We start from the raw sequence: 21,627 nt of genomic DNA on the forward strand, positions 1-21,627 counted from the left end.
AGCCATCGCATCCGTAAAAAGCTGCTAGTGGAAGTGAGGGCCGTGAGCACTCACCCTAAACAGCACAGTCATAATCAACCCTACCCTACACAAGCAAAGAGAGGCTTCTCCTTAGAGGTGTGCTGTTCTCCACAAGTTTCTGCTGGTTCAGTACCAAACACTGGTGAGGGTGCTTCAGGCTGTACTGACTGGGGCTTTATACTGAACAGATTTTTATTGTTCTAACAGATAAGAGATTAAGGTGAGTAAGGGTGAACTGGGATTACTCACACGCACATATAGACAAATACACACACACACACACACACAAGCCAAATGTTTTGGTACCAACAAAAGCGCTAAAATTATGGCCACATATACATCTGAAACATTTTGCTTCAATTAAAGTAATTGACTCCTTTAAGCAAACGGCTCTAATTACTGCAAAAAAAAAAGTAAAACATGATTGACATATATATATTATTTCACCCAGGAACTAAAAGATCCTTGTGAACATGCCCTACCGCATTCAGCATTATCAGCTGTTTGGAGTGCCCCACAACTAATGCTTGCAATGTAAGTGCTGTCCATAGTGGCTTTTTTAAAGAGGCCCATGTGAGAGACTACGGTGTTGCTGCTGAAAGCACCTGTTCTGCACATGCAGGCTCCATCTGTAGCACACAGAAATAGCACCACATTATCAATGACCGCCCCCAGACATCAAAAGCAAACAAGCAACGTGAAGAAACAAAAACCAAAGGAGCGTGCTCCAGTCACAAACTGCCGTGTCACACGGACAGTCTTCCTGGAAGCCGAGGCCCCTCCATTGTCTGGGCGAGCAGCTCTCCCCACACGCATTCAGAGTGAGTCATAACTTTGGTAAGAGAAAGTTGCAGAGCACCAAGTCTTCCCATGAGTTTCCCCAGAATTCCACTTCAGTAGCACAAAGGAAGAAAGAGCCCTATTGATACAAGAAGCAAGAAAGAAGAAAAACAGGGTAAAAAGAGGCAGTGAAACCCACCTCTCACAGTACAGATGTTGTAATTCTGCAGTAACTCGCTACATACAGAGAACTACACTACTCTATATAGAACTATATCTCCTATGATAGCATTGTTTTCATATTAGCATTCTGAAATCTGCAACTCCAACCAATTATCTTTAATGTCACTGTTAGGCACATGAAATCAATTTGGTTCACATTAGAATTTAAATTTGCAATCTATTTATGTTGCCTTCTAAAGATGATGGCCTTTAGGTGCTTGGTCTTCAATCAACTACTGAACCCCACCGTGAGGGGAATCATTAGCGCCCCGTTGTTTACAAAGGGTGAAGATAAAATGAGGTTAACGGTGCTGTTATTTCCGTCACTGGCTATCAGTTATTGTGTTTCCAACTTTTACTCCATCCTTCCACACATTCAGTGGTATACCTGGACCACTTTTTCTGGTTACAGCTTTCAGTTACCCCATCATTTTTTAACTTTTAATTGTAATATTTTAGGAATTTCCTTATCATGTTTTATAAATTACATTGTGTAAACAACTAAAATGATGGTTAATCAAAGAAGGAAAGAAACATTTTGTGCGTCTAATCCCTTAATCTTACCAGGCTCCGCCACAGGACCAAAAGAGTCTTTGTTTCTGGACTGAGGGGTTTTGGGGCGGGTGTCTGATCCAAGGCAAGCAAAACTGGCTGCCTAGAACTGTGCGGGAACCACAGCAAGCAGCTAAGCGTGCAGGAGACTTATTGGTTAGTGTTTTCGGTCGTAAGCAGGTTTGCTGGCAGCTATGCCCAGGCGAAAGCTCTCCCTCCTGGAGGTATGGCAGAGGAATCGTGCAGCACACGTGAAGAAATCCAAAAACCTCAAACTATGGCCGCATCAGTTGTGAGTGTACAAAAACGCATGGTGATGGTGGAATAGTTTTTGTTTGTCTATGTTTTTGTTTTTTTTTGCTTTGGTTTGGGTTTGTTTTGGAGGGGCACGGATACAGCATCTTATCATATAAATGCTTATTTCTTGAACGTGGACTCACAGTGGTATATTCTGGTAGAAGTATCTGGACTTGATCTGGTATTGTTTACCTTTTGGCATTGTTTACTTTTTTGCAAGGAATCAAAACATTTGTGAACAATATGTAAAATATCTGCCTGAGTACCGAATTATAATAAATAATAAGCATCTTAAAACTTTTCAGCATCTGTTTTCAACAGCTAAACTAAAATTCAATTTTTTGAACTATTATTTTCATTTCCATGACTTAATCATTTAGCTCTAAAATGAATTTGACTGGACATAAAATGTTTGGCAGCGTTGTAAAAAAAGAGTGCTCTGTAATTTGAATGTGAAAAACCTATTTTTGCGGTATCGTTTAATTGTCACAGTCTGGAGCACAACACAAATGATGATGATAGTGTGTCATTCTCTGAGTGAAAGCTGTTGACTGTTCTCAGTGTTCCCATCCATAATGACCACTGACCTGTCATATGTAACATGCAGTGTCCCATGCAGTGTCCAAACTCTCGTCTTCCTGTAGGAAACGTCTGAGAGACCCCGAGGTGGTGACATCCCTCGTCAAGCAGAATGCGAAGATGGTGCGCCTGCTCCCCCCCGCAGGCACTGATCATTTCCGCCGCTTCACGCCGGCCTCGCTGGCGGAGCTCAAGCGGCGCGTGGCGGAGGAGGCCGCCGAGCAGCAGCACAGGAAGTCTATGAACATCGAGATCCCAGAGGAAGAACTGCCCCAACCCTCTAAAGATCTGGAAGCCGGCAAGCCCCTACCCTTTTACTACGGAGAGCCACCGCCTGAACTCCTCAACATACCACTGGAAGAGCTGGATCCCTACTACAAATCCAAGAAAGTCTGTCCCTCCACAAACACCTCCTTCTTACAAACCATGTTACAGTAATTGATCATTATTTGACCCATTTAATATAGGAAGTAACATAAATATTCTTAACACATAAATATACTATTTTTTAGCTTTATTTTATTTTTTAGAGATTTTAGTTGTTATAGTAAGCAAGGCAGCAGTGGATGCTTATTACACTGCAGAAAGGTGTTTCTTATTAAGATAAGATGAGATTATTGATCCTGAAGGAAATTGTATTATGGTTATTATAGTTCTAAATGTTATTATGGTTACCTCGAAGATTATAACCTTTTATTTCAAAGTTAAATGGTTGATGTGTTTTGCAGACCTTCATCGTGATCAGCAAAGGGAATACGATCAACAGATTTAACGCTGAGCCTGCCTGTTACATTCTAAATCCATTTAACCCCATTCGCAAAGCAACCATCCGAATACTCATACATTCATATCCTTTGAATGCACATAAGTCATCATGAAAGGTTTTAGCAAGGTTTAAAGTTACATTACTAAAACTAAACTAAAAACAAATGTCAAATAACATCTAAGATTGATGATTGATTTAGATTTGACCAGCTAGGAAACCATCTGTTACCTGATGAGTTAAACAGGAGACACACTGTATATGTCTTTGGTAGCCCAGTATGGGTATCAGTACTCTGATATCATGCAAACACATGAAATATGAAACTAATATTCATTTAGCCATCTGCACAGCTAGGCATTATGCACAGCAAATAATGGTACATACTGAAAGAGCTTTATTTGAATAGGATGTCGCAGTGCAGTGCAGCACACCTTCTCCTTGACTGTGCAGTAAATTGTTCAGTATGTTTATCATGGTAACAATCCTGTCCAACTGTGTGTTCATGACTATGAGCAACCCACCACAATGGAGCAAAACTGCAGAGTAAGTAACTACAACCGACTCAACAACAATAATAATAATTTATTGTCATAATCATCACCATTATAAAATAATCATTTTTGATTCTTTGAAGAATAATTTTAGTCCCAAAATTAATTTATGATTTTATAAAGTAACACAAGGCAATCAGAAATGTGCATGAATATCTGACACTCATCTACTCATCTATGTACTATAGCATGATTAATCCAGTCCCAGCAGTCATCATTTATTGATGAATCATTGACTTCCTTCTCATGGTCAGAGCACTCTCTTTTGTCACAGGTACGTTTTCACAGGTATCTATACCTTTGAGGCACTGATTAAAATCTTCTCCAGGGGTTTCTGTATTGGAGACTTCACATTCCTTAGAGATCCATGGAACTGGCTGGATTTCATGGTGATCAGCATGGCGTGAGTATGCATGAGTAAAGTTCATTAGATATTTCCACTGGAGAGCAGTTGCATAATCATTCATTACCAACACCTTTGTTGTGGCCATTTCATAAGATGGTCTGAATATTCAAACAACGGGCCAGAAAAGTACCTTCAGGATTACTGCGTAACCATCAGGATTATTGTATAGCATCAGGATTACAGGAGAACATAAGGATTACTGGAGAACATCAGGATTACTGTATAGCATCAAGATTACAGTAGAACATCAGGATTACAGTATAGCATCAAGATTACAGGAGAACATCAGGATTATCATATGGCATCAGGATTATTAGGATTACTGTAGAATGTCAGGATTACTGTATGACATCAGGATTGCTGTAGGACATCCGGATTACTAGGATTACTGTAGAACATCAGGATTACTGTAGAACATCTATAAAGTCCCTGTTCAGGGTTCTGCCTTTCAGATTTACAATGAAAATGGTCATCCACATGTAAAGTGGGGTCCATTACCAGCTTTAGGCTATATTTAGCTGGCCATCTCAGGCTTTCATTCTCATTAGAGAAGCTACTGCAGGAGCAGAAGTGGTCCTGAGGAACTACGCTGAGACACTGAATACCCACTGTGCCCACTAACCCCAAAATACACAGCTATGCCCACTAACCCCCAAATACACAGACATACAAAGTACTCACAATCTACACAAATCACTCCCCAAGTGGGTGTAGTGCACCAGCTGCCATTAAACACGCAAGAAACTTAATAGAACGTTCTTGATAGAGCTTTGAGATACTTTGAGAGATCAAATGGATCGTTCTCTTAGGAATTGATGTTGCCATGTCTAAAGGGAGCTTATCCTATCTGCAAAAGCACATTTGGCTTTCAGAAGAGTTCTGTCAGTATAATTAGCATCAGATAATAATTATAATCACAAATTAGAAGCATCCTGTCTTTTAACAAGACCCTGAAGATCATGTTGCTGTAGTGTTGTTAACATTGTCACATTACAAAAAAACGAACGTCATGTTGTGAGTCAGTGCTTTCATTGTGGGTTCAAGTTTTCATTGTGATCTACCATTGCAGTGTTTGAAAAAAAAAAGTATGACAAAGCACTCACAAGTTCTGGCCGATCGGCACCCGCAGGTACCTTACGGAGTTTGTGGACCTAGGAAATGTGTCAGCTCTGAGGACCTTCCGTGTTCTCCGAGCCCTGAAAACAATTACTGTAATTCCTGGTGGGTACAGAGTCAGAATCTTCAAATGAGTAGTAATCACACCACATGCTTTGGTTAGAGGGGATTTAGAGACACGATAACTGAGCTGCAATCATTCTTAAATGCACTGCTTGTAGGTTTTGATTTATAATACTAGTTATATAGAATAGAAAGAATCCTATATATATATATATATGTGTGTGTGTGTGTGTGTGTGTGTGTGTGTGTGTGTGTGTATATCTATATCTATATAGCATAGGATGAATAACGTGAAAGTTTGGTGAATGTCCTTTGATACATGTTGCTAGAATAATGATACACTGCTCAAAAAATTAAGGGAACACTTAATCATTGCAGTATAACACAAAGTCAGTTAAACTTCCGGGATAGCAATCTGTCCAGTTAGGAAGAATAAGTAATTGTGAATAAATTTCACCCGGTTTGGTGCAAATGAAAATGACAACAGGTGCACTGGAAAAGGAACAACAAGACAACCCTCAAAAAGGGATTGGATTTACAGGTGGTGGCCACAGTTACTCTCTGCGCATCCTCCCTGGCTGATTCTTCTCTACAGTACTGTTGTTTTGTGTTTTGCTAGACTCCCTGTCACTACTGGTAGTATAAGATGGTACCTGCAGCCCATTCAGGTTGTACAGGTACTCTACCTCCTCCAGGATGGCACATCCATATGTGCCGTCACAAGGTTTGCTGTGTCTCCCAGTACAGTCTCAAGACCATGGAGGAGACACCAGGACATGGTCCATTACACGAGAAGAGCTGGAGAGAACATCAGCCCAGCAACGGGACTGGTGGTCTGCTCGTTTGTGTGAGGACAAACAGGAGGAGAACCTTACAAAATGACCTCCAACAGGCTACTGGTGTGCATGTTTCTGACCAAACTGTCAGAAACGGACTCCATGAGGGTGGCATGATGGCCTGACATCCTCTAGTGGGACCTTTGCTCACAGCTCAGCACTGTGCAACTTGATTGGTATTCGCCAGAGAACACCAGAATTGGCAGGTGCACCATTGATGACCCATATCCCCTTCACAGATGACAGCAGGTTCACACTGAGCACATGTGACAAACCTAAAATAGTCTGAAGACACCATGATCAACATTATGCTGCCTGCAACATCACCCAGCAACACTGGATTGGCAGTGGTACAGTGATGGTCTGGCTAGACATATCCTTGGAGCACCAACCTCTATGTGATAGCCAACAATACCCTGAATGCTGTTAGATACCAGGATGAAATCCTCAGAGCCATTGTCAGCCCTCACGCTGGCACAGTGGGCCCTAGGTTCCTGCTGGTGGAGCACAACGCCCGGCCTCATGTGGCCAGAGTGGGTAGATCATTTCTGGATGACAAAAGTATTGATGCCATTTACTCGACCTCACACTGTCCAGACCTGAATCCAGTTGAGAACCTCTGGGACATTATGTATCAGTGCATCCGATGCCACCGTATAGTACCACAGACTGCACAGGAGCTCACTGATGCCCTGATCCAGGTCTGGTGGGGAGATCCCCAGGACACCATCTGCCGTCTTGTCAGGAGCATGCCCAGATGTTGTCAGAAATGCATACAGACACATGGGGGCCATACACACTACTTACTCACATTATGAGTTTCCATGTTGAAAGTTACGCAAATTTTTAAATGTCTAATTTTTTTATTTTTTATTTTTTAAATTGTGTTTTCATTTTTTACTTTGATTTGCAGTGTGATTCTGAATCTAATCCTGATGGTTTCCACTGACCATTGTTATATCATTTTGTTCTCAACAAAGTACACCAATTTTTCGTTCATCAAGAACCAATATGTGATTTAAGTGTACCATTAATTTTTTTTCTGAGCAGTGTAAGTAGATGTAGAGAAAAAAGGGTATCAAGCTATCATGATTCAATAAGACTAACATTCTGTTGCCCCTGCTGGCCCCCCCCCCCCCCCCCACTTGCTGGCAGGTCTGAAGACGATCGTTGGCGCACTCATCCAGTCTGTGAAAAAGTTGAGCGATGTCATGATCCTGACTGTCTTCTGCCTCAGTGTCTTTGCCCTCATTGGCCTGCAGCTGTTCATGGGGAACCTACGGAACAAATGTGTCTTGTTGCCCCACGGGAGTGTGGCCTCCCCAACTGATTACCCAAACACCACCTTCAACTGGCAGGAGTACATATCAAACGAAGGTACCTGAAGAACTATGCTTCTGCTCATGGCTCAGATGTGTAGATAATACAGTAGGCATCTGCGTTCAGATATAAATTTAGATATTTCTATTACAATGCCAGTTTCTGTGGAAAACCCCTTCAAGTTTAGGACTAGGCCTATGCTGTGTTTGGGGAAAAATGACTATAAGTAACCTACTTGTCATTCTGCTTTTTTTAATCTTGAAATGTTGTTTTATTTTCTTTGCAGAAAACTACTACTTTTTACCAGGTGGTATTGATGCACTTCTGTGTGGAAACAATTCTGATGCCGGGTATGTCAGTCATTCTCCTACTTTAATCAAATCCATTAATAAATGATCTATATTCCTGAAATGAAACCAGGGCCCATGGTCCTGGAACAGAGTAATTGGCATCTGTAGAACTTTTGCCTGCTGACATGCTGGCAAATCTGTGTCATTTGGAAGGAGTTTTTCACCATTCATTGACTGAAAGAAATGAATTTTCTATCAGTGAAAAACAAATGTTTTCTATATGTAACTCCAGATTCTACTCACTGTCTGAATTATTAAAATATGCCTCAAAACTCAATCTATGAAACATAGATGAAACACACATGAAACTATGAAGTAAATGAATGGCCCTTTAGCACTTTTAGAAAATACAATAATACTAATATAGTTATATAGTATAGAAATGTAGTAAATTAATTTGGAGGAATACAAAGTTTTAACCAAGCTCAAGTACCACGCAAATAAAAGTCTTAGCCACCCTACTGCAGTTTCAAAGAAACTCACAACAACTAAAAATATCATGTACTAAAGTATTTTATGAAACCCCCATCTGCCATTACAGGCTGCCGGTGCCACTGGCTTGCGTGGTGGCTAAAAATAATAAATAAAAACAAGAATGGTCAAATGGGTAGTTTATGCTGCATGCCCTTCAGATACAATCTACTTTGAATGAAATCCCCCATAACCCCAAGGGCACCAAGTGGCACTGAGGTGCTCTCCTTGGGTCCTGGGGAGCTACTGTCTAAAACAGGCTAGCTAACTCAGTTACTGATTTGTTATGATGTTTAACTTTGTGTAACTTTGTCCCATAACTGTTCATGGGATTGAAGGCAATTTACTCAAAATCTCCATTTTGAAATCTTTTTTCTTTCGCTCACTCCCCCTTTTCCTCTCTTTCCTGTTTCTCTCGTTTTCTGCGGATACTAACCAATGCCGTGGATTTACAGTCTTCTGCTGACAGAACAGAACATTAAAGTGCAGACATATATTACACGATACAGAAGTAACATTGTACATTCATAGTGTTAAATATATATTCTTCACATAGTCTGTAGGAAACCATCTGTCAGACCAAAGTACACATGCAAAAGAGCCACTCAAACTGTAGACATACACTGCTCAAAAAGACCAATAAAGGCAGCAGACTTTGCGCTTTGTTTTTAATGTTTTCAGTTATTTGTGAGTCCCTAATACAACGTGTCTTCTTGTATCAATGAACTGTGTGCTGTATTGACAGGCAGTGTCCCGAAGGATACATGTGTATGAAAACTGGCAGGAACCCCAATTACGGCTACACCAGTTATGACACCTTTGGTTGGGCTTTTCTGTCTCTCTTCCGCCTTATGACACAGGATTACTGGGAAAACTTGTTCCAAATGGTTCGTAACTCCACACTTTGGAGTCCGTATTCTTATTTAAAATAGTCCATTTTATTCTGCTAACCATCTTGCATTATTTTTTTGTCATGCTTCAGTAATGGAGCTGTGTTGTTGTTAAGTGATGTAAGTGCACAGTCATTTTCATGCGTAAAATACAATACAACAAAACAAAACAATACATTGGCTCTCAAATGTGACTATGTTTGCTGCACATACAACTATGTAGTATCTGACACTGGCCGTGGAAAGTAACTTGTGAATGAGCTTCTATAATGCTCTTGAACAAGTCAGAAAACATCTCTTATGGTGCCAATGTTTGTGCTTTAAGTGAATGAAAAACCTCAATATAGTGTAGTAGTGTAGATCTAATTTAGTGTAGATCTAATCTAATCTTTCACATCCGACTGGTGGTGTCTTGCATGTTTCAGACTCTGCGGGCAGCGGGGAAGACCTACATGGTCTTCTTCGTAATCATCATCTTCCTGGGCTCCTTCTACCTGATCAACCTCATTTTGGCTGTGGTGGCCATGGCATATGCCGAGCAGAACGAGGCCACTATAGCTGAAGCTAAGGAGAAGGAGGAAGAGTATGCCAGAGTCGTGGAGCAACTCAAAGAGAATCGCGCCAAGGCAAGTTCAGACGCGCTAGCATCCCCTGCTCTCCCTCACCTGCCAGATCAGCATTAGCGCCACTTTGACCAAAGCAGTGAAACGTGTAAGAGATTTGGCTTAAATGCGTTTGTGTTTACATTTACCAAGACTCAGTTAGATGGGACGTTCATGAAGATTTGATAAGTATGTCTAGCTTCAGGTCAAGATTATTTAAGATTATTAAACTAAATTCCTTTTAATTTATTCCATCTGTGTTAGGCACGACACCTTGACCTCAAGATGTCATTACAGCAATGATGACGTGATTTGCATCATTTGATTAATGCATAATTAATTCTATTTCCTGTGCTGTGCCCAAAGTCTCTTGAGGAATCAAAGTCGAATCGGAGCATGGCAGACATGGACCAGCTAGACGTGCCCAGCACAGACAACAGGAAAGCCAGTGTTGTGAGCAGTGAAAGCAATGCCTTAGAGGGTAACTTTCCTTAATGTACTTCCTGAGCGAGTAAAACCAGTATTGATTGTCCTGGAGGGTATGGTACAGGCTACCAAGATACATTTTCTTACCTCAAAACAGGCTTCACGGAATACTAGATAATCATTTAATGATTGAGTCAAAGCCATCTTGTTAGAAGAAGTAAAATCCAAAGGTAACATCCAATGTGTATTGCTGCTTCTTCTTTCAGAATTAGAGGAGTTAGAAAGGCTGTGCCCTCCTTGCTGGTATAAGTTTGCAAATATTTTCCTGAAGTGGGACTGCTGCACACCATGGATCAGAGTCAAGAAGTGGATGAACTTCATTGTGATGGACCCTTTTGTGGACCTGGGCATCACTATCTGTATCATACTGAACACCATGTTCATGGCCATGGAACACTATCCCATGACTCCTGAATTTGAATCGGTCTTGAGCACTGGCAACTTGGTAAGGTATTAAATATGTAGGCAAATATAAGAGTCAAATCTTTTAAAAACGAAACAAAACATAAAAAACCCCACAGATTGATTTATATTGATAATGCAGCTGTATCTGAGCACCTTATGAAGTGGAACTGGAGTAACACCAGAGAGCCGTTTCCTGTCCTTCTCAGGTGTTCACAGGCATTTTCACAGCTGAGATGGTGCTCAAGATCATAGCCATGGACCCGTACTACTACTTCCAAGTTGGCTGGAACATTTTCGACAGCATCATTGTGACGATGAGTTTGGTGGAGTTGGGCTTGGCCAACGTGGAGGGACTCTCCGTGCTGAGGTCCTTCCGCCTCGTGAGTAATCCCTTCATCCCCTTAAAGCTGTTCCCTACTGTGTGTACACTGACACACAAGCGCCAAGAGCTCAGGTTATAAACTGTCCTGCGAAGAAAGTCCTTCACAGATTGTCTCACTGAACTGCAGCAGTCTGAGGTTGAACTGCCTTCCATGTCAAAGTGTGTGCCATCAGTAGTAGCATACTGAAAATCAGGGCTGCGTTCACATTACAGGCCTTATAATGCTTACTTCCAGTGTTTTGCTCAGATCCTTCTTGCCTTGACTGTTCACATTCTGGCTTGTAAGAGTGTGTGTGTGTGTGTGTGTGTGTGTGTGTGTGTGTGTGTGTGTGTGTGTGTGTGTGTGTGCGTGTGTGTAAAAATGCTAACTAAGGTCCACACTTCTTGAAAATGTTTTAAAGTTTTTATCCAATTTAAGTGGCAGCAGACAACTTCAGTCTAGTCAATCTAGTGAAATATAACGCTCAGTGTGACGGTTCTGATGTGTATTGGTCTGACATGTTAACTGGAGAGGCCAGCGTCACATGACAATGACATTATTATGCACAAAAAAATAAAGTATACTGAAAAGATGTAAAAAATGATTTGCTGAGTTCCAGACGAGAAGGCATGAATGTGGCTAGACGTCGCTGTTATAGTAGCTAGGACAGGTATTTCTCTTCAGATCGGAGTATGTGAACAGGACAGGAGCTGAGATTGGTGGGACTGGGCTGTGATGAGTGTGCTGCATCTCTACGGGAAATATATACATATGACATTCTACTTAAGCTCCAGAATTTATATATATTATATATAATTATATTATATATAATTTATAGAAGTTTATATATAAATTATATATAATATATATTTTTTCATAAATTTATAATTTATGATAACCAGCAAAAGTTTATTTTCGTAATTTCTTTACTGAAATGCTGTGTGGTGGTTCCATTATTTTGTATACCAAACAGGTTTAATGATCATTATTGCTTTGTTGGCAGCCTGAATATGTCCAAAATATGATTAATGACCGTAAAAAAACCAAAAACACTTCAAAAAGATTTAAAGCCATCTACTACAATCATGCAATGACTATGCTGGCTACAGATGCGCGTCTTCAAGCTGGCAAAGTCCTGGCCCACCCTGAACATGCTGATCAAGATCATCGGCAACTCGGTGGGCGCCCTGGGCAACCTGACCCTGGTGCTGGCCATCATCGTCTTCATCTTCGCCGTGGTGGGCATGCAGCTGTTCGGGAAGAGCTACAAAGACTGCGTGTGCAAGATCGCCGAGGACTGCGAGCTGCCGCGCTGGCACATGAACGACTTCTTCCACTCCTTCCTGATCGTGTTCCGCGTGCTGTGCGGCGAGTGGATCGAGACCATGTGGGACTGCATGGAGGTGGCCGGCCAGGCCATGTGCCTCACCGTCTTCATGATGGTGATGGTGATCGGGAACCTGGTGGTGAGTGCCTCCTTGGTCAGCTGTTTGACTGAATACCGCACAGTTGAAACTGCTTGATGTCATATTTTTGCAGTGTCTCTGTTACATGGACAAGAATTGCATACACAAGAATAGTTGCACACACCATAAAGATATGCAAACAGGAAACATTGTTAGTATTTTTGCGTTAGTTTGGTTGAACTACACATTTAAGCCAACAGTTCAGTACTGGAATATTGCATACTGATGAAAGATGATTTAAAGAACAGATTCTATTTGCTTTCCTAAGCACAACTGCCCCAGAAGATCATCCACAGTCTGAGGAAGTCTCTACTCTGAGCTACACAAAACATTCTTTTTTCACATGTATACACCACTCAACACCTACATTAAGTATGGACATGTTACAATCTTTGGGACAGGAACATCCGAGCCATAGGTGATGTCTCTGTCAGATACTTACATTGTGAGACGGCACACATGCTTGGAACTGTCTCGTAAGCAAGACATCCTAACGCACGACCGGCAAGGTCGCAGCACAAACAAAAGGGGGTGTGATCTGGGGGAAGGGCCACACAGCAAGCCAAGGTCCATATTTACTGGGAATGCTTTTCATTGGAATTAGCAACCAGAAAAAGGTCAAAGCTGACCCTAGAATTTCTCAGAAGATGTCCTATCTTAGGAGACGTAAGAGTATGATGAGAAATATAAATATCCATAGGTGGTGCAAGAGAGCTAAGATATCTTCAAGTCTATGGTTAACAACTAGACAGCTAGAAAAACTACTTAGTATTTTTTTAACACTTTCTGAAACATATATGCAATTACCAAACCCCTTGGTTCGATTAGTTCAGTAAATATGATTCAAATGTAAAGAGTGCAGACCGTTCTCTATGTAGTAATTTAATTTGGTTTTTTTTTCTGCCAAGGAAAAATTGATATTGAGAAAATCTGAAAAGTGATATTGAGACCAAGACCTATGGAAAAAAGATTTGCACCACTATTTTGAAAAAAGAAAAACTAAAATAAACAACAAAAAACAACCAATTAGAAACAAGTTTAGCATTTTGGATTAACTGTGATTTGGATCATTGTGTTCTTACAGGTCCTGAACCTCTTCCTGGCCTTGCTTCTTAGCTCCTTTAGTGGAGATAATCTGTCATCATCAGACGATGATGGTGAAATGAACAACCTGCAGATCGCCATCGCAAGAATCAGTAGAGGTAGTGACTGGGTCAAGGCCTTCGTCATCAGACATATAGGCCTGAAACCTAAGGAAGAGGAGAAAAAAGAGAATGACCTTGGTGACCTGAAAGGCAACAGTGGTCTAGTCAGGAACCACATGGACTCCGGGGAAGAGCCTGACTCTGAGATGAGAAAGCAGGTGGAAGCTTTCGAAATGGCCATTGTCCCAGTGAGCAGAGCTCCAATTGCAAATATTGAGTCTGATTTTGAAAGAACTATTGATGATGACAGCACAGATGAAGATGAGAATGTGAGTTTTTCCTGTTTAAGCACACAACAAAAAGTGCGTGTGTGTGTGTGTGTGTGTGTGTGTGTGTATATATATATATATATATATATATATATACTTTTTTTGTTGCTCACATAGTACTTCACTCACCTAAAACTGATCTGTATGTACTATGAGATCTGCTAACCCAATTTAGGGCCTCATAAAACATCTGTGGACTGTATGACTGGGGAGAGAGAGATAGATAGAGGTTGTGTTTTTAGAGACATGGCAAGGGTCATGAGTCACAGTGACGGAGCGTGGGAAATGGCACCAGCATGGTGTGATTAATTAGCGTGTTTGACAAATACCTGACCTGGTTCTTCCTGCCCACAACACAGTCACCATTCACTATATTGTACCCAAATATCTCAAAATGTATCTCTCCATACTGTTAATTGCTTCATAAATAGGAAACACAGCCCTGCTGTATTGAGGTCAGACATTTCGTCAAACATTTGTTTCATTGAGGAGCACAAGCCATGACTCATTAGGCAACTGTTTGTTGGTATGTCTGTCAACTGGGTCAAGTTGCATGGCTCATATGACATACTCTCTCATGTCTCAAAGTCTGGCATGCCATCCTCAGCAATGCCTGCCTCTCCACAGGGGAGGGAATACACTGCTCAAGGTGAGACAGTGAACCTAAGCAATCTGATAAACTAGAGTTTTTAAAAGAGTAAAACAAAACACAACAGGTAACAATAATAATAATAATTGCTGGTATAACTGTCAACTAAATTTGACATTTAAACAGAGAAGCTGTTTACATTTTGTTCTGTCTGAAAATGTCAATCAGAAGCATTGCCTTTGATGCAATAAAAATGACAGCAGAAACTATACTGTTGAATAAACTTTATGGTAGCATTTCAAATCACATTTTGTCAGGTCTATGCAGTTCCAGTTACATGAGCTGATGTCATCCGAATCTGAGGGATAGATTCATACACACCACTTATCATTTGGTGTCTTCTCCATATTGCTAAATATAGCTCCTTTCATACTGAACCTGTAAAACCAGACATATTCTTGCACAAGATGTCCTGAGTGTTCATGGTAACACATATTCAAGAAATGACAGACTACAAATCACATTTCAACAAGTCCACATGAATAATTGCTTGATTATTTGTCATAGATCTGACACAGAAACCAGAAACCTTGACCACCAATGTTAGCACTGTCCTACTAGTAGCTCTTTTCAACTGAAATTATCAACAGCACAATTCTCATAAATGTCCCCTTTTTGCTCCTCCTAAAGAATGCAGAGATGATGTTCTGATGCCTTTATCTCTTTCCATGGGCCGCACAGCTGAAAGACACACACTCAGAGGCAGACAGCTCCTCCATTGGCAGCACGGTGGACATGCATCCTCAGGCGGCAGAGACTGAGTGTGATGAAGAAGAAGATTCCAACAGCCCAAAGGACTGTTTCACAGAAAGTGAGAGAAAAACGCCCTAAGCCATTCCCTCACGCCATTCATGCAGTCTAAGCGGTATTCTGTTATCCAAAATACCATACTAGTAGAATGGTATAGAAGGGGTACAGCACGAATCCCATTTGTAATATAGGAATTCAACATTACTACAGTATGACATGATGCTGTTCTGTTCTTTAATTATAATTATTACGTTTGAACATTTTACATTTCGATTTCCATTCACAATAAAATCAGGTGAATAGTAAGCATTTATTCCGAATGGCTTGAACGAAAATCCAATGATGATTACTAAACATTTCATGAACCACAAACTCTCAAACCTTTTATTGGCTATGCAGTATGCAACATATGAATCAATATGTACAGAGTGGATTGATAGACATGCATCGTAACCTTTAGAATCAATGCATCAGTCACAATTAATGTACTGTTACACCTTTACTAGGGGTCTACTAAGTTACTAAGTAGCTAAGCAAGCTAAAGTGCTATTGTACAAAATATTAAGCTAGGACAGGTTTTTGTAACTGGGCATTGACATTCTTAGTGATGCCACCTACATCCAGGCACCCATAAGAGTACAACTCACTGTGTTCTTAATGCCATAGTTACACTTGGAGTACACAGTTTACACTTGGAGTACACAATTTGGCATGGTGACTACCATGAAACTGGGGAACTGACCATGTGTTTTTTGCTGTTCTAGAATGCATCATGCGGTATCCATGCCTGGATGTAGACATCACCGAGGGCAGAGGAAAGATATGGTGGAACTTCCGCAAGACTTGCTTCATCATTGTGGAGCACAATTATTTTGAGACTTTTATCATCTTCATGATTCTCCTCAGCAGTGGTGCTTTGGTGAGCTGAAATGAAACATGCCATCATCAAATCTGTGATAAGATCAGAATTGCTAGAATCATATTCTGGAATCATCTGCAGAATCTTATGGTAAAATGCAGAATCACATTCTAAAATGGTCATCGCTCACTTCTTCTGTTCACGTCTTCCATTTGCTTGTTACCTGTTAGGCTTTTGAGGATGTGTACATTGAGCAACGACGAGTGATTAAAATCATCCTTGAGTATGCAGATCAGGTCTTCACCTATATATTTGTTGTCGAGATGCTCCTAAAATGGGTCGCCTATGGTTTCAAGGTATACTTCACAAATGCATGGTGCTGGCTGGACTTCCTGATTGTTGATGTAAGTGATTATTGTTTTGTAATTGCGAAATCTCAAGAATGCATAAAATATTAACAGATGGAACAAATAAATAATACAATTGTTAACTGGAGAATTTCTTTGTTTTGTCTGCTAATAGTTCAGTCAAATTAATTATAACGGTAGATATCTATTGAAGTGTCTTTTAATATAATAATAACTCACCCAACATTGCCAGTGTAGTCAATAAAGAACATAAGGAAGTGTTAACAGTTAACAAGAGCTCATTTTTATGATGTTAAATAGCCTCCACTAGGATAAGTAGCTACTGTTCTTCTTTAAAGTTAATGTCAACATTTTGCTGAATGTTATCAGTTCTTTACATCTGCCAATGCATATCAAACACAATGTAACACATTTCAAATGGTCTTGTAGGTCTCTCTGATCAGCTTCACAGCTAACATTCTGGGTTACTCTGACCTCGGTCCCATCAAATCCCTGCGGACATTGAGGGCACTAAGACCACTTCGGGCCTTATCCAGATTTGAGGGAATGAGGGCAAGTACCTGTTATCCACTTGATCAAGTTAGGGCCAGCCTCGGGCCAGCTCTCAAAGTTTAAAATGACTGATTACTGTGAGTTTTTGCAGTTAAGCTTTTTATAGTGTATGGTTTGTGTGGTATTCAAGTTTGGCCTTGTGCATTTTGTGAATTTCTGCAGGTGGTGGTCAATGCCCTGGTTGGAGCCATCCCCTCAATATTCAACGTCATGCTTGTGTGCCTGATTTTTTGGTTGATCTTTAGCATAATGGGGGTGAACCTGTTTGCTGGAAAGTTCTATTATTGCATTAATACCACCTCAGAGGAGGTGTTCCTGATTGATGAAGTAAACAACAAAAGTGATTGCCTCACACTCATCCAAGCCAATTCAGATGTACGATGGATGAACACGAAGGTCAACTATGATAATGTGGGCATGGGCTACCTCTCCTTACTGCAAGTGGTTAGTGTTCACACTCGATTTCCACAAAAAAAAACTTAAAAAAAAATGTTGGGTGAATGAACTGGTGGATGGATAGATGAATGGATGGATAGATGATCGACTGATAATGGTGGTGACAGTGTTTTGGGTTTCTGGTTTCCTATTGGTTCTCAGTCAACATTTAAAGGATGGATGGATATAATGTATGCTGCTGTGGATTCTCGTGCAGTAAGTTCCATACTTTCATCTTTTAGATAAATTATAGGTAATAAAAATAAGGACTTTGGTCCCTAAAGAAGTATTCCTATTAGTTTGATAATTGTGCACTATGACATGCTACTGTTGTGATATCAAAAAATCTGCTTGCACTGAAATCAGAAGACATGACATCAAGGCTTTACAATGTAAATTCGGTTGTTACTTTTTGTCTTTTCATGTTCTTTCACTCCTCCCCTTCTGTAATTAGATTGAGGAACAACCATTGTATGAGACAAACCTCTACATGTACCTCTACTTTGTTATTTTCATCATCTTTGGATCCTTCTTCACTCTCAATTTATTCATTGGTGTTATCATTGATAATTTCAACCAACAAAAATCAAAGATAAGTATCTTTTTTAAGGTTTGAAGTTCTAAACGCTAAGTACAAACCATGGTAATGGCTATGTGCTTAAGGTGATTAAGCAGTGCTTAATCAACATAAAGATTCTCCACTATTTGGCACTGTATATCTGAATTAAAGTGACCGAATAGTAGTTCTTCTGTGTATCATTTTTTGTCAGTAGATTCATAACTTGTATGTAGTTTTCTAGGGCACAACTGTTGAGAAAAGACAAATTAAAGGCATTCAGATTAATACTTTTCTGTGTCTGTGTCTCCATACTTAGGTGGACAGGACTTGTTTATGACAGAGGAACAGAAAAAATACTACAATGCCATGAAGAAACTAGGCTCTAAAAAACCACAAAAACCTATCCCACGCCCCCAGGTATGCATTTGTCATAATTGATAAATAATATATTCTTGTTTATAATAAACTTTAATTCCGAATTAATTAATTAATTAGCTAATTTATGCAACATTCCCTGTAAAGAATAGCAGATTATTATTTGTTTGAATTCAATCCCCTGTAATTTTCTGACACAAAGTATTAATTGTTTTTTGTTTCTTCATCTCTGATTGGGCACTTTGGGGACCTGTCTGAAGAACTGTTTTCAAGGAGCCATCTTCGACTTTGTTACAAAGCAGTTCTTTGATATTGCAATAATGGGCTTAATCTGTCTGAACATGGTCACCATGATGGTGGAGACTGATGACCAGAGCACTGAAACCGAAAATATCCTCTTCATAATTAATTTTATCTTCATTGTGATCTTCACTGGAGAGTGTACGCTGAAGATGATTGCCCTTCGACAATACTTCTTCTCCATTGGATGGAATATTTTTGATTTTATTGTGGTGATTCTTTCAATTATAGGTAAGTACGAGAGTTAGGGTTCTGCTGTTAGCAGTGAAAACGTCATTCTAATAACAGCAACATGCTTTATTCGTGCTTCCCCACTGCTGGGTGCATTCTGGTTCATTCAGAAGTCAAAAATGCAGGGTTGCAAGGTTTAGGGTGTAGGGTGCAAGGTGCAGGGCTCAAAAGTAGTGGTAATTTGGTACACACTTCAATGTTTTTTTAAGTTGAAGGAGCAACTGTTCTCATATTGTTTGCATCTTTGGCACAATGGTGTACATTTGTTCCAAGGCATTTTCTCTTTGAAGTGTCTAGCATGGACTCAGTTTATGCTGTTTGGGCCATGTTTATCATACAAACTGTCCTTTTAAAGGTTTGGTTGTATTACCCCTTAGAGTCTAATCATTTAAAAATGCATGTATAATGTAAAACTGGAAAATCAACATCCACATGGCATTTTGTTTTGTTTTTCTCTCTAGGATTACTGCTGGCAGACCTCATTGAGAAGTATTTTGTGTCACCCACCCTTTTCCGTGTCATCCGACTTGCCAGAATAGGTCGCGTCCTGCGGCTGATTCGAGGGGCCAAGGGCATCCGGACGCTGCTGTTTGCACTGATGATGTCTCTCCCTGCCCTCTTCAACATCGGCCTCCTCCTCTTTTTGATCATTTTCATCTTCTCAATATTCGGCATGTCCAACTTTGGCTATGTTAAGAAAGAGGGTGGCATTGATGACATGTTCAACTTCGAGACCTTGGGAAACAGCATCATATGTTTGTTCATGATCACCACTTCTGCAGGTTGGGATGGACTCCTTATTCCTATGCTAAACAGTGGACCTCCAGACTGTGACCCGGACGTGGAACATCCCGGAACAAACGTAAGGGGTGATTGTGGGAATCCGGCGATGGGAATAGCGTTTTTCTGCTCTTACATCGTGATGTCCTTCCTTGTGGTGGTCAACATGTACATTGCCATCATTCTGGAGAACTTCAATGTGGCAACAGAGGAGAGCAGTGAGCCCTTAAGTGAGGATGACTTTGAGATGTTCTACAGCACCTGGGAAAAGTTTGATCCAGATGCTACACAGTTCATCTCTTACAACACACTGTCAGAATTCTGTGACACACTAAAAGACCCACTGAGGATTCCAAAGCCAAACACAGTCAAGTTGATCACCATGGACCTCCCAATGGTAGCAGGAGAGAAGCTCCACTGTGTCGACATCCTAATAGCTCTCACCATTGAAGTGCTGGGTGAGTCAGAGGAAATAGAGATGCTCAAGTCGAGCATAGAGGAGAAGTTCATGGCAAACAACCCCACAAAGGTGTCCTATGTGCCAATCAGCACCACTCTGCGACGCAAGCAAGAGGATGTGGCTGCCACCGTTATCCAAAGAGCCTACCGCAAATATCTGCTTAAATGTCAACTCAATCAACTGAAGAAAATGCACGAGGATCCCTCTACGACAGTCGAGATGACCACAGATGAGCCGAAGCCGCTCTTTATGGATCAAGCACCAAAGGAGGGGCTTTCTGTGTCCTTTGATCTCCTAGCGGGCAAGGCCAAAACAGAAACAGGCAGACAAGGAAGGTGCTCCTTCGGTCGCGGTGCAGAGTAAGGAGTGCGCACATTCTGCCCCCTTCTCCATCCTTGACGTTTCAGCCTCTGTGGATAGTTTGAGAGAGCCTATTGAGTAGCAAAAGCTATGTGCATGAAAAAATGCGTTTTAGTTACATAATGCACCAAGATGGCACCTTTTTAATTTAACAGTTTATTCACATAGAAAATTGGATTTTGGCATTTGCAGGTAATACAAAAGGAAACTGAATCTCAGAAATTCGTCAAGAAGTGTTAATAGTTAGGCTGTAAGCTTCTTCTGGTCTAACCCTTACCCATGGAGGAGAGTAGGATGAAGCAAAAATGTGCCGTGGTTGCTTTTAGATCAGTGGTACTCGGATCTGAACCTCAAATTGAAAACCTAGATTCTGTGGTGGCTAAATGAACAGGTTTGCCACATCTCCAAGTTAAAGGAGGGTCGTGTGTGAACAACACTTAGGACCCGAGGAGCCCGAGACATTAAGACACTTTTAGATTACAAGATGAAGCATGTTTTCTGTATCCAAAAAATTCAATCTTAGAACAAAAAGGGAAATGATAAAAACACTTCCATGTGTAATCAGTTGGTTTTGATACAGTAATGACAGTTTCATTACAAGAAATGTAATATCTTAAAATGTAATACTGAGATTTTACATTTAAATTGAAGTTAAATTTTCCAAAGAATTTTTTGTCCACTGTCCTCGAATTTTTATGGCTTAAAAGTTTATTTGAATTTAAAGCTTTAAGAGTATCAGTTTACATAAAATATTTAAAGCATGTAGGAATTTATATTAATGAAAAGAAACATTTATGTAACTAAACAAAATCAGTCTAAGAGAAACAAAACAGAAATCATGCAATCATTTGAAATAAGTAAATGTCAAAAATGTGCAAATGTGTGTGAGGGGGATAAGCATGATAGATAGATAGATAGATAGATAGATAGATAG

The 21,627-nt window shown here is 40.4% G+C and overlaps 1 protein-coding gene across 1 annotated transcript; it reads left to right on the forward strand.

Moving 5' to 3' along the window:
- Positions 1-1,754: 1,754 nt before the first annotated feature.
- On the forward strand, positions 1,755-21,627 carry scn4ab (sodium channel, voltage-gated, type IV, alpha, b). The gene is given in 26 exon segments (XM_027026716.2): positions 1,755-1,867; positions 2,517-2,841; positions 3,180-3,298; positions 3,671-3,760; positions 4,043-4,171; positions 5,304-5,395; positions 7,345-7,566; positions 7,796-7,859; positions 9,076-9,217; positions 9,646-9,846; positions 10,189-10,303; positions 10,515-10,753; positions 10,920-11,093; positions 12,185-12,541; positions 13,626-14,015; positions 15,346-15,475; positions 16,179-16,333; positions 16,504-16,677; positions 17,071-17,193; positions 17,356-17,637; positions 17,791-17,844; positions 18,083-18,220; positions 18,500-18,604; positions 18,823-19,093; positions 19,555-20,651; positions 20,653-21,627. Coding segments are annotated over 26 exon segments (5,409 nt in total). The 5' UTR covers positions 1,755-1,769; the 3' UTR covers positions 20,776-21,627.

This window comes from Electrophorus electricus, chromosome 4 (assembly GCF_013358815.1).
Source record: "Electrophorus electricus isolate fEleEle1 chromosome 4, fEleEle1.pri, whole genome shotgun sequence".
Taxonomy (NCBI): domain Eukaryota; kingdom Metazoa; phylum Chordata; class Actinopteri; order Gymnotiformes; family Gymnotidae; genus Electrophorus; species Electrophorus electricus.